Source organism: Physeter macrocephalus, chromosome 15 (assembly GCF_002837175.3).
Source record: "Physeter macrocephalus isolate SW-GA chromosome 15, ASM283717v5, whole genome shotgun sequence".
NCBI lineage: Eukaryota > Metazoa > Chordata > Mammalia > Artiodactyla > Physeteridae > Physeter > Physeter macrocephalus.
This window is the reverse complement of record NC_041228.1, coordinates 39,518,678-39,532,685: the sequence shown is the minus strand read 5'-3', so window position 1 is coordinate 39,532,685 and position 14,008 is coordinate 39,518,678. Positions and strand designations below refer to the sequence as shown.

The 14,008-nt window shown below is 42.3% G+C and overlaps 1 protein-coding gene across 2 annotated transcripts in view; it reads left to right on the top strand.

The window, feature by feature from the left end:
* The window catches only part of SDC2 (syndecan 2), a 116,705-nt gene extending 103,935 nt beyond the window's left edge, over positions 1-12,770 (top strand). For both annotated transcript variants that reach the window (XM_007107147.3, XM_007107148.3), the window contains exons 3-5: positions 6,340-6,476; positions 10,911-11,046; positions 12,185-12,770. In XM_007107147.3, coding sequence (XP_007107209.1) covers positions 6,340-6,476; positions 10,911-11,046; positions 12,185-12,348 — 437 coding nt within the window. In that variant the 3' untranslated portion in view covers positions 12,349-12,770. The remainder of the gene's footprint in view (positions 1-6,339; positions 6,477-10,910; positions 11,047-12,184) is intronic.
* Positions 12,771-14,008: the final 1,238 nt, after the last annotated feature.

Genomic DNA, 14,008 nt, shown 5'->3' with positions numbered 1-14,008 from the left:
CGGGAAGATCCCACATGCCACGGAGCGGCTAGGCCCGTGAGCCATGGCCACTGAGCCTGCACGTCCGGAGCCTGTGCTCCACAACAGTGAGAGGCCCGTGTACCGCAAAAAAAAAAAAAAAAAAAAAAAAGAATCCGCCTGCCAATGCAGGGGACACGGGTTTGAGCCCTGGTCGGGTAAGATCCCACATACTGCAGAACAACTAAGCCTCTGTGCCACAACTACTGAGCCTGCACTCTAGAGCCCATGAGCCACAACTACCGAGCCTGTGTGGTGCAACTACTGAAGCCCGTGTGCCTAGAGCCCGTGCTCTGCAGCAAGAGAAGCCATCGCAATGAGAAGCCCGCATACCGCAATGAAGAGTAGCCCCCGCTCACTGCAGCTAGAGAAAGCCTGCGCACAGCAACGAAAACCCAACGCAGCCAAAAATAAAATAAATTTTAAAAATAAATTAATTAGGGCTTCCCTGGTGGCGCAGTGGTTGAGAGTCTGCCTGCCGATGCAGGGGACACGGGTTCATGCCCCGGTCCGGAAAGATCCCACATGCCGTGGAGTGGCTGGGCCCGTGAGCCATGGCCACTGAGCCTGCGCGTCCGGAGCCTGTGCTCCGCAACGGGAGAGGCCACAACAGTGAGAGGCCCGTGTACTGCAAAAATAAAAAATAAATAAATTAATTAATTTTTTAAAAAAAAGAAGTGTATCATTCTGGATTTTGGAAACCTCCTTGCATTGCACTGGGGATGTTGATTTTCAGCTTAAAGGTAATAGAAGCTGTAACTAAAATTTGTAAAGCCCTTACTGCGTGTCAGGCACTGTTCCTAGTCTTATAACATCTCTGTAAAGAGAGATTGTATTATCTCCGTTTTTCACATGAAAAAACCTGAGGCTCAGGGAGATTGAATAACTCGCCTCAGATCACACTGTTGGAAAGAAATGGAGCTGGGATAGGGGCCAGGGAGTTGGGCTTGAGAGTGTGTTCTCTTTCACTCCTTTGCTCTACTGCCTCCTTGTGTCTTAAAACTCTACTCCAGAATGAGGAGACCCCCATCTCGCTGATGCCCTGTTCCAGCTGGAGACTGGGATCCCCCGGGTTTTGGCCAGAAGGTTTTGTTCTCTCTGTCCTTACTCCCGTCATGCTATCCAGTGGAAAAGCAAAGGGACTGGAGGAAAATGGCCAGAGGCCTAGAGGGTGTTTCCCAACTGAGAAGATGGTGCCAGACTATATATGTGCACTCAGGGGTGAGCATTGGCAGACATGAAAACTTCAACCATTCACTTAAATGTTTCATGGGCACTCACTGTGGACCAGACACTAAGCCGTGTTCTTGGGACACAGATGAAAAACTAGGTCCTTGTCCTCAAGAAACCAAGAGTCTGATGAGAAAAATGTAGAAATGAGAAAAAAATAATTGTTATACCATGTCATGGGTGATATAACATAAGAAGGTGCTATACAACAAAAATGTAAGAGTGAAGTGCAGAGTTCTGGTTCAAGATGGCAGATTGAACACACATACCTTTCAATACGCAACTAAACCAACAATAAAGGAATTGGTCCTAAACTCACAAGGACAAACAAAACAGTACAGGAGACAAAGGCCACAATGTTTTGAAAGCTGGGAAGCAGATGGGCTAGTAGTAACAGACTTGGCAGACGTGAGAAAGCTGAGTTAGCCAGTAGTGGGGGTGGGGAGAGCCAAGAGGCAACCACTTTACACAGTAGAATCCCCATAGGGCCCCGGAATTCGTGGCACTAGATGGAGCGTGAAAATGGTACTAAACTCAGGATGATTGGTTGAAAGTCTGTTCAAGATGCAGGTAGATTCCCTAATTCCTTCCCACCATAACGCAGCAAAGGGACTGATGCTCCCAGCCTCAGAGAAAACTGGAGGTTTATTATCTGGGGAAGATAAAACAGAAGGTCTTTGGACTGGGAGTGTACCAGGCACAGATGGGGCAAGGGACCCCACACTGAAATCAGGAAATACAAGTTCTTAGACTAAGAGTTATTTAATGCAGAGATATTCCCAGTTGTCTTCTCCCAGTCAGTTCCTGGAACACTGACGGGCTGGCCTTTACCCTCTCCAGGAAATTGGACCAACTCAAAGGAAACAACTCCCAAGATACTAGCATTGGCAATTTCTCCAACAAAACACACAAGTCTATCTAACTGGCGATGCTAACATTTGACAGACCTCTCCTGTGTGCTCAGAGCTTCTAGTCAGCTTCTCAGCCTTTCCTTCTTAAATACAAGAAGACAACCAAGGCTCCCCAGACATTTACAGGAGAACTTGTAACTTCTGAAAGATAGAGACCTTCCCACACCCCCAAATTGGAAGAGAACAGAAACTCACCGTGAGAAGAGAACTTACAGAAAAACTTATTACAGTTGGAGAGATAAGGCTCTTTAACGTTGAAACAAGAAGAGAATACTTTGAAAAAGGAACATTCTGAGAGTGCAAGAGTCCTTGGAGGATGGAACTGTCGTCTAAGAGATGAAAAACTCATTAGGAGATGAGATGATGTGCAGATATTTATTCAATTCATTCCACAACTATTTAATAATGACCCATAACACGGGGGAACAGACACCATTCTAGGTGCTAGGAACACTTCAGTAAATAAAATCTAATGATGCTTTCTCTGGTGGTGGAATAATTTTATTTATTCCTTCCTGTATTTCTGTTTCCCAATATCATCCATGAAAAATGTATTTTTTTAAAACATGTATTCTTTTTATAAGTAGAAGAAAATGTTATTTTTTAAAAAAGAAGAGACTTAGTGAACAGTGGAAACATAGAGAAAGAAACAGTTCCACGATGGATGGAAAGGGGATGACACTGATTCTGGGCATAAAAGTGTAAGCAGGAGTTTCCCAGGTGGAAACGAGCTTTGGACTCTGGGCTAGGATGTCTCAGGCAAAGCGGGCTGAAAGGGGGTCCCCAGATTTCTGGTTTGGGCAAGAGGGTCAGTCTTTTTAATAAAGATAATAAATGCAGTGGAAGAGCCCCTGAGGTGGGTCACTTACCTGTCTCTAATTTAAGAAGTGCCAACTTGAGGGAATTTTCTACTTTACAAAATCTCTCCTCTCACAACAAATTCTCCACACTCCTAATTTGGCAGTTCGTATTTGTAACTTCTTGTGAACCAAGGGAGTCTTGAAAGCCCTTAATTGAAAATTTTTCACTTCTCATTGAATTTTTTTTGTAAGAAGAAAATCAATCATATTATGTATAAAACTTTGATGGAAAATCGGGGAGACTGATATGAAAGAGCAGTGTATTTGGAGCCATCATTATTAATGACTTACATTTATGTAACATTTTATGTATACAGAATGCTTTCAAATATACATATTATGTTTGCACCTCTGAGACGTTGTTGTTATCCCCATTTTACAGGTGAAGAAACTGACTCAAGCGTTATTTGCCCAAGGTCACAGAGATAATAAATGCCGGAATCAGTACTAAGTTTGTTTAATGCCAAATCCAATATTTATTCCAATAGACCCTCACCATTTCTTCTCTGTATAATGAGTGTAGGTGTCAGAGGCAGTCAATATATTAAAATATTTTTTAAATGAGCCTTATTCATAGCTTTGCACTATTCCCAGTATCTTACCTCTTGCTTTTTGAACCGCTTGTTATTGTAACATGATTCTGTGAGGAATTTGGGGCTATTCATCATTTGTTCCAGTCCGAGGAAGCAGGTTAGTTTGAGTTACAGACTTTGAGTTTTTTTTCAGTTGTTACAAATTTGACGAATGGTCAGCTTAAAAAGAATGTTATAGTCTGAAGTCCGGGAGGCTGATTCCTCCATCTCTGTGTTTCTTTCTCAAGATTGCCTAGGGGCAGGACAGGAATAAATATGCAGACTTAGGGGATGGACTTGAGGACACGGGGAGGGGGAAGGGGAAGCTGGGACGAAGTAAGAAAGTGGCATGCACATATATACACCACCAAATGTAAAATAGATAGCTAGTGGGAAGCAGCCACATATCACAGGGAGATGAGCTCGGTGCTACATGAACACCTAGAGGGGTGGGATAGGGAGGGTGGGAGGGAGACGCAAGAGGGAGGGGATATGGGGATATATGTATATGTATAGCTGATTCACTTTGTTATACAGCAGAAACTAACACCCCATTGTAAAGCAATTATACTCCAATAAAGATGTTAAAAAAAAAGAATGTTATATTTGAATGTGAGAAATTCTCAAATTCTTCTGATAAAAAAGCAAAACAAACAAACAAAAAAACATAGTGCCCAGCTGGCAGTCAGTGGTCAGTCCTTACTGCACAAATACTGGGTCAGACTCTGGAGGTGTTGGGACTCTGTTAGGCACTTGGCGAACAATCCCTTGGCCATATGGAGCTTCAGTCTTGTAGGGGAAACTTCAGTCGTTCATTACACAAACAAATGCATCATTACAAACTTTTGATAAATGCAATCTTAGGATAAGAAAGGTGGTGTTAAAAAACCATTTAACGAAGACTCTAATATGGAAGGGAGGCCTTCTCTAAGGGATGACATTTGTGCTGAGGTCTGGAGGTGAGATAGAAATTAACTAAGCAAAGGCATCTGGCCAAAGATCGGGGACCACAGCTGGAGCACAGGGGACAGCAGGGAAAATGATGCTGTAGGAAGCTGGAAAGGTAGGCCAGGGCTAGACCACACAAGGCTAGGTTGAGGCATTTTATATGCACCTTGAAATCAGTGGAGTGCCATTGTAATAGCTTTAAACAGGAGGATGATGTGGTCACAGCCAGTTTGTGGACAGTGGACTGAAAGGGAGCTGTTAGGAAGAAGGTAGGTACAGTGATTGACAGGAAGATTACAGTGGTTTGGATGAGGGCAGTGGCCCTGGAACCATAGAAAGGTGTAAGAGTGGAGACATAATAAGAAGGTAAAATCCACAGAACTGGGTGATGGATTCATTGTGGTGGCAAGGAAGAGGGGAGGGGGCCAGAGCCGTGATTTATAGGAATGGAGGGTTCCATTCACTGCAAGATAATATGGGGAGAAGACCAGGTTTGTAGAGGGGAGAGGCAAGGAGATCATGAGTTCTATTTTTTTTTAATTTTATTGAAGTATAGTTGATTTCCAATGTTGTGTTCATTTCTGCTGTACAGCAAAGTGATTCGGTATATAATTAGATACATACACACACACATACATTCTTTTTCAGTATTCTTTTCCATTATAGTTTATCACAAGATATTGAATATAGCTCTCTGTGCTATACAGTAGGACCTTGTTGTTTATCCATTCTCTATATAATAGTTTGCATCTGCTAATCCCAAACTCCCAATCCTTCTCTCCCCAACCCCCCCGTCCCTTGGCAACCACAAGTCTGTTCCGTGAGTTGTATTTTGAACATGATAGAGATGTATATAGTACCTTTGAGTCATTCAAGTGAAAATGCCAAGTAGGCCAGTAGATATGTAGGTCTACATTTCAGAGGAGTGGTAGAAGCTAATGATGTCACCTTAGGCTTCATTTGTCTTTAGATGGTAATTGAAGCCATGGGTGAGAGAGAAAGTGTGGAGTAAGAAGCAGCCTAGGGCTCAACCTTAAGGAACTCTTCATATTTTGTGTCCAGGTAGAAGAGAATGAGCCTGCAAAGGAGACTTAGAAATAGCCAGAGAGGTGAGGGGAGAAAGCCAGGAAGTCAAAGCCATAGAAACCCAAAGATAGTATTTCAAGAAGGAGATGAGAGTTGACAAGCGTCCAGTGGCGGCGCTAGGAGGTTCAATTAGATGAGGACTCTGGAAAATGCCACTGGATATGGAACGTGGAGGGGAATGGTGACCTTAACAAAACAGTACCAGTAGTGTGGTGACAGGGAATACCTGACTAGGGGGAGTAGAGCACAGAGTGGAGTAGATGGTGAGGGAAGAGGCCGGTGAGTCTGCACACCACCATTAGAAAAATCTGGTTGTAAAAAGGGGAGAGAGGGCAGCAGCTCACACAGATAAAGGGTCAGTGTTCCTTTTTTGTTGTTGTTGTGTTTTAAAATGGAAAATGTAGCACCTTTCAGCATAGAAGGGAAGAAATCTCTTGAGTAGGACAGACTGAACATGGAAGTAAAAGAAGGGCTACTTGAGAGCATTCAGGATAATAATAATATAGAAAAAATGACTGGCTCCCCACAGATCCACCTTGAAATCACTCTTCACTGCTCTGAAGACTGCAGGAAGGTTTGTGCTAAGTTCTTGAGGAGCAGGTATTTTGAAAGAACATGGCTCTGTCATCGTCAACCTTAGACAATGTTGTCTGATACTGTAGATAATCTGTGTCCTGATTCGTGTGCTTAGCTCACCTTTGCTTATTTTGCCAGGAGCTGATGAGGATGGAGAGAGTCCAGAGCTGACCACATCTCGACCCCTTCCAAAGATTCCATTCACTAGTGCTGCTCCGAGAGTGGAAACCACAACTCTGAACAAGATACAGAATAAGATCCCCACTCAAACAAAGGTGTATTTTGTTTTCCATTGCGTTCTCAGGTTATTGTAAATGTGCCTTTTTAAAAAATTGTACAGACTGTGCCTTTTAAGAGGTGCCCTTTAAAACTGTGTAAGGACAGGTCTTCCCTGGTGGCGCAGTGGTTGGGAGTCTGCCTGCCAATGCAGGGGACACAGGTTCGTGCCCCCGTCTGGGAAGATCCCACATGCCACGGAGCGGCCGGGCCCGTGAACCATGGCCGCTGAGCCTGCGCGTCCGGAGCCTGTGCTCTGCAACGGGAGAGGCCCGCGTACCGCAAAAAAAAATAAAAAACTGTGTAAGGACAAATGGTCTTTTCATTGTATCGTAAATGGCTCTTCCTTACTCTTTATGTTTGTTTTGACATTTGTCCACCTACTGCTTTTTTGTTCTTGCTGTTAGGTGGACTTTGTTTTTCAGAGCAGGTTTAGGTTCACAGCAAATTGAGTGGGAAGTATGGAGCGTTCCCATAGACTCCCACACATGCCCAGCCTCCTCCCATCAGCATCCTGTGCCAGACGGGTACACTTCTTACAACTGATGAACCTACACTGACAGGTCATAGTCTCCCAGAGTCCAGAGTTTTACCTTAGGGTTCACTCATGGCGATGTACATCCTGTCAGTTCTGACAAATATATAATGGGCATGTACCCACCATGATTGTAGCCTACAGAATAGTTTCACTGTCCTGCAATGCTCTGTACCCTACATATTCATCTCTCCTGCCCCAGCCCCTAGAAACCACTCATCTTCTTACTGCCTCCATAGTTATGCCTTGCCAAAATGTTGCATAGTTAGAATCATGCAGTATGTAGCCTTTTCAGATGGGCTTCTCTCACTTAGTAACATGCATTTACGGTTCTTCCACGTCTGTTCATGGCTTGCTGCCTCCATAGTTATGCTGCCTCCATAGTTATGCCTTTCCAAAATGTTGCATAGTTCGAATCATGCAGTATGTAGCCTTTTCAGATGGGCTTCTCTCACTTAGTAACATGCATTTACGGTTCTTCCACGTCTGTTCATGGCTTGATAGCTAATTCTACCTAGTACTTTTATCACCCAGGCGTAGCTTATAAACAAATCTTTTTTACAGGGTACTCCTTCTTAAGGAACTCATAGCCCAGTTAAGAAGCAAAACCTTTTCAGTTTATTTGGCTTATGCTAAGAAAATTTGTTTTTATTTCATAAAGAATTTGTTCTGACTTAAAACCATTGTGAACTTTTACATCTGCTGAAACAGGTTATGGACTAAGGAGGCTCCAGGTACTAGTCTCAATAAGTGTTTTCTCAGAGATTTTTCAGGCCCACCTTCAGTGGTATGTAGACTTTGACCTCTTCCAATGATAATGATGAATGCGGGTACATCCCTATATTCATTTTGAGAGCTGACTTACTAAGAAATAAGGTCTTTGGCCTTAGAACAGAGCAAAGCTACTAGTTAATGGAAACTGTGAGACCAATGATTTTGGCCTTATTAGCATATGCTGCTGCAACTAGCTGACTGCCCACTACTAGGTAAGCTATTTAAGTTGGAAAATGCATATTAAAGTCTGAAGAAGGCCTAGGTTTCAAGTCCTAGATCTGGTCAAGTTTCTTAGCTTCTCTGAGCGCATTCCTGATGGGTCCTTGAGAAGGTTAAATGTGAGGGCATGCAGCATGGCACCTGAGAGCCAGTAAGCATTTTGTAAGCCTTCATTGAATTTGGTTAGAGCAGGAGAGACCGAGGCAGTTCACCAGAGACTTTGCAGACGGCCTGGGGGTAGCATGCTGCTTATGAGAACTTGGAAACACAAGTGCCCCCTTTTGGAGCTCACCCGTCTGCTGGTTAGAAATGAGGTGCTGCTAAGCTTTAGCAGCAGACAGGCTGTGGAAGGCTGTGTCACGAAGGTAGGGACAGGCCTTCTCCCGAGTAAGGAGCACCCCTCTGCAGGCCGGAACGCACGCAGGCTTCCTGCCCGTTGATGCCCCTCCCCTTCCCAGAATGCAGTTGTTCTTACCCTCGCCTGCTGTCCTCCCAGCGCATGTGCACAGGGTGGTGAGGGACAGGCTGGATGGGTTTCTGCAGATGTGGAGCGGTCAGGTCAGCCCTCTCCAGACTGGAGTGCTGTGTGTCGGATGGAGAAGGGCTCGTTACCGTTAGCAGTAGACTGACTTCACAGGCCAGGCAATCGGAAAGGAAGGAGAAGCTCTGAGCACTGAGGCAGACCCACCTGGCTCCGTGCACGGTAGCTGCTCCAGAAATGGATTCAGTTCGGTGAGTGAAAGGAAGAAGGGAGAAGAGGGGCAATGAAAAGTAACAGGTTGCAGCTGAGGGTAGGTCATCCAGTGTGGCTGCTGAAAGATGCGTCTGGCTTTGTTTATCTGACCACTTGTCATAACTGAATCCCTTGAAGTCAAGAACCGTTAGGAACCATTAAGACTCACTAGCGTGAGACGAGAAATTCAGTTTTGGCTTTTCATGGTGGAGTTTATCCAAAACCTAGTTTGACGTTGAGCTCTCTGGTCAGTTGACAACAATGAATTGAAAATTGGTTTAAGTTTTTAAGAATTGGTTTTAAGGAAGTGACTGTGTCAGATTAAAATAAAGAAGATAGATGTTTGGCAGATGAGCTCAGAAATTAAGGACCCCCAAGTCTTTTAATGCATTCCTGGTATCATCTGTGTTCGATGTAGTAATAATAAAAATTCATCCATTTGTGGGAGATTTACTGAGTGCTACTCATTGTGTCAAACACTTTTCAAGGTACTTATCATGATAATACTGATAATGAATAATATTAATACTGGTGATTAAATTTTCTGTCTTGTCGTTACATGGCACAGCTAAATTAAACATTGCCTCTAGGATACCATTAAAGTAGACTTTGCTTTTGAATGGGCGTCACTGTGGCATTAATGTCACTGTTACGGATATTCTGTCTAGTTTGTTATAAACTTATGTGACAGAATGAAAAGAACACAGTTGTTTGTTCAAGCAGAGCATTGCTCATCATCTTTTACTTCCATCACATTTCCATGGCATCCAAACAACCAGACATGGATGTGACAGATCTTTAATTGGCTTAATTTAATTATCTCTGCTGCCTTTTCGTACTTTCACTTTGTACATCTATACAGGAGTTAAGGTATTTCAGGTTAGTTCTAGACTATTGAAAGAATTCTTATTAGTCAAACTCTTACTTTCATACAATAAAACTTTTAACTCTAAGGAGTGAATGTTCCATCCAGAGCACCTGGAAGTTTGTACACTGGTGGACCATTCCTGTGAGTACGTGGTGGCCCCAGTTCTGTGGAGACCTCCTGTTCCCACACCCGCAGACCCCCTGAAATGCAAGCTCCTTCCTGGCTGCTGGATCAGAAGCTAAGTCAGAGGGAATGTCAACTCTCTCAAATGATTTCAGGGACTGAAAAAACCTGAGGGGACTCACGTGATCTGTCACAATAATGGGACAAAGATGATACGGATGAGTTAAATTCAGTCTCTAATATCACAATAGCTACTTATTCTCACCTCATTCGCCACCAGAACTTGCTTTCCTCTTTCCCTGGTCACAAACCTGAGTATTAACCTATTTTTCTCTTCCCTTTCCTAACCCTTCCCTGACTGCTAATGCATAGTGAAAAGGCTCCTAGATTAGAACCCAGATAATTCATCCTCTCATCTGTCAAGTTGTCTGTCCTTCTACCAGGTATCCGAATAGTGATGGGCTTTCTATGAGAAGAGTGTACTTTAGACTTGCAGAATACCCAGGAACCTGAGAGTGCCATTCATTGGGCAGATATAGAAAATGAAGTCCAGAAAAGTGGTGTGACTTGATCAGGACCACATAGGAGCTACTTGCAGAACCCAGGCCCCCTGAAGTTCTTTGTAATCCAGGGTTTGGTGAAGGTATTGTAAGAGTGAATAAATAGAGGGGAGCATTATAGATGAAGCCTGGGGGCTGCTCCCCACAGAGTGGTAGCAGGCAGAGCCCTGGGAGAACACTTGGAGAGAATGCCAACAAGGAAGCTGTCATCACAGTGCCCTGTGTAGCAAAAAGATGATAAGGAGTGAGGAGAATTGGGGCAGTGCTATTGGGTTGGAGCAGCCAGAGGGGGATGGTGGCCTAAAGTCAGAAGGGTGGTGAGAAAGAGATCTTAGGAAATGTCGACTAAAACAACCTAACCATGTCATTAGGATTATTATGAACTCACTAACTATCCATTTTGCCTATACATGAGACGGGTGTTATATAAAACCATGAACAACGTGGGTCCAGCATAGGACTCACCCACTGGTATGCACATCCCACAAAGCGATTACTGCAATTCTCTCCTAAACTCAGTGTTTGAAGACAACGAACCTGGGAATGTGCTTATCTACTATTTCTTCTTTCCAGCACATTAAAAGAAAATCTTCATAATCTTTTTTTTTTTTCTTCCCCTAGTCACCTGAAGAAATTGATAAGGAAAAAGTTCACCTCTCTGACTCAGAAAGGAAAATGGACCCAGCTGAAGAGGCTACAAATGTGTATACAGAGAAGCACTCAGACAATCTGTTTAAACGAACAGAAGTCCTGGCAGGTGAGTAGCCCAGTGGGGATCAGGTGGCAGGTCCTTAAATAGGCCTGTGTTTGCCTAAGTGATATTCAGAGGTATCGGCAAAGCTTGCTGGATGTTACCTTAGTACTGAAAACCATATTGAGCACCTGTCTCATTCCAGAGTAAGAGGCAAGAGTTAGGCAAATGTTGTCTTTATTTTCTGTCAGTTCCCTCGGCCTACCCCTTGGGCAGCCTTTTGGGCGGTGTGGGGAGAGGCAAGAAGAAGAAAGTTAAGGCCTGAGTTGGTCCAGAACAATGGGGCGTCGGAGGTGGCAGAATATGAAAATCAATCAGTCTTGATCCAAGTCATTCGTCTTGATTTCAAAACAAATTTAAGAGAAGGAAAGGTTCTTTATGGGGAGGGCCATTGATACAGCGCCCAAGGTATTAAAGGATGTTGTCTCTAATCGTAACTTACTGATGAAAGTATTAACATTTGATTTTAAAGGGGAAGAGTTGCAAGATTTTAGAACACTTAATCCTGTAAAAAAATTTTTTTTTATTAAAGTATATTTGATTTACAATGTTGTGTTAGTTTCTGATGTACAGCAAAGCGATTCAGTTATGCATGTATATAATAGTTTGCACCTGCTAATCCCAAACTCCCAGTCCATCCATCCCCCACTCCCCACCCCCCTTGGCAACCACAAATCTGTTCTCTGTGTCTGTACAACACTTGATCCCTGAAAGAGGATAGTCCCAAATCCAAGACTAGAAAGGAAATTTGCATGCTTTTTTCATATTTATTTTCCTTTTCAGAATTTAAGTCGATTATACCATGTTTTGTGTTTTCATTGAAATAAGCAATTAGAAGATTAGACTTACAAAATGTGAATACCGAAAAGACTCAAGAGTTTTAAAGTATGGAATTAGTTGAGGTCACAGCCAGATTTTTCTTATTGAGGCTTTTGGGGGATATTATTAATATTAATCAAAGAAAGTATTATGCCTCCTGAGGAATGTCAGATTTGCATAATTACCTGGTTGCTTCATTGAATCCAGTTTTGGGGTTTTTAAATTAAGCTTTTTATGAAAGTGTAGATAGATTGGGCTTGACAAAGCTAATTTCTGCCACCCTTGAATCTCTTCTAAGAGTAATCTTCCTTCTGGTGTGTTTCAGCTGTCATTGCTGGCGGAGTTATCGGCTTTCTCTTTGCAATTTTCCTTATCCTGCTGTTGGTGTATCGCATGAGAAAGAAGGATGAAGGAAGTTATGACCTTGGAGAACGCAAACCATCCAGTGCTGCTTATCAGAAGGCACCTACTAAGGAGTTTTATGCGTGAAAACTCCCATTTAGTGTCTCTATTTATGAGATCACTGAACTTTTAAAAATAAAGCTTTTGCATAGAATAATGAAGATCTTTGTTTTTTTGTTTTTGTCATTAAAGAGCCATTCTGGCACTTTAATGATAAAATCCCATTGTATTTAAAACTTTTCATGTATTTCTTTAGAACAACATAAAATTCAAATTTAACATCTGCAGTGTTCTGTGAATAGCAGTGGCAAAATATTATGTTATAAAAACCCTCAATGTTCATGGAATCGGTTTAAACTTTTATGTGCAAACATGAAAAGATTGTTTTTATTCTACGGTTTGAAGATGAAAGCTGTTTCATTTGAGTCTGCATGTCTCAGATTGACCTTACCAAGTTCGTCTTACTTTGTTAATTTATCTGTTGTTCCCCTCTGCTTTGCTCGCCCCTCTTGTCCCCTTGAAAACAAAACTCTCTGCCTTTTGTAGCTGTTACGGTGCAGTTTGTCTTTGGGTATTTCAGATAATGGTAATTTAGTGTATATGTGATTTTCAAATATATAAACTTTAACCTCCACTTTGTATAAATTTTTAAGTGTCAGACTATCCGTTTTACACTTGCTTTGTTTTTCGTTACCTGTAGCTTCAGGCAGATTTGCAACAGCAAATTAATGTGTAAAATTGGATTATCACCACAAAACTGTTTAGTCATGTCTATCTAATCAGATCTTCTTTTGGGAGGATTTGAGTTACTGACAAGCCTCAGCAAACCCAAAGATGATAACAGTATTTTGAGAAGTTGCTGCAGATTCCTTTGGCCACTGTATTTGTTAATTTCTTGCAATTTGAAGGTACGAGTAGGGACTTAAGGAAAAAATCAGTTTTTGTTCTTAAAAATGCATTTAAGTTGTAAACATCTTTTTAAGCCTTTGAAGTGCCTATGATTCTATGTAACTCTTCGCAGACTGGTGTTAATGAGTATATATAACAGTTAAAAAAAAAGTTGGTATTTTATAAGAACAGACGATTCTAATGGTAACTTTTGTAGTCTTACGAATAGACGTAAATTGTAATTTGGGAACATAAAAACTACTGAATAAATCATGTGGCCTAATATTGAAAATGTCACTGTTATACATTTTGTACATTTTCGATCAAATGTACACCTCCCCTTTGCTAACGACCGTCTGCTCTCAAGGATGATGTGGGTTTGATTTCTGAGTGTTCCACAGTGTCTGTAAATCAAAAACCAAAGAGCTCATTGATGAGGCTGTTTATTACCAGGTTCACTTCTGAATTGGCCAGAGGAAATCTGAATGTATCATCCTGTGTATGTCTGAATGTAGATATCGAAAGGCCGCCAGAGAGGGAATTGTGACTTTTGCAACCTTTATGGAGATAGCTGATGGCAATATTGAGACGAATGCCTGCTCTTGCAAATAACTTTTAGGACCATAAATTCCCAAGGACTAAAGGGGGCTTTCCTGACATCAGTGTCTATGGTTTAGTCCTGTAGATTGTTTTACCTTCAAAACTGCTCCAAATCTCTCCTGAAGCTTAACGGAAGAGGTAATAGATGGAATACCATAGTTCACACTGTAGGTAAGAAGAGTCAGGCAGGGAGGCTCTGTGCATTAAAAGGAGGGCCTCACTGCTTAGGAATGCAATTGCCAGAAAGCAGCGATGCCTG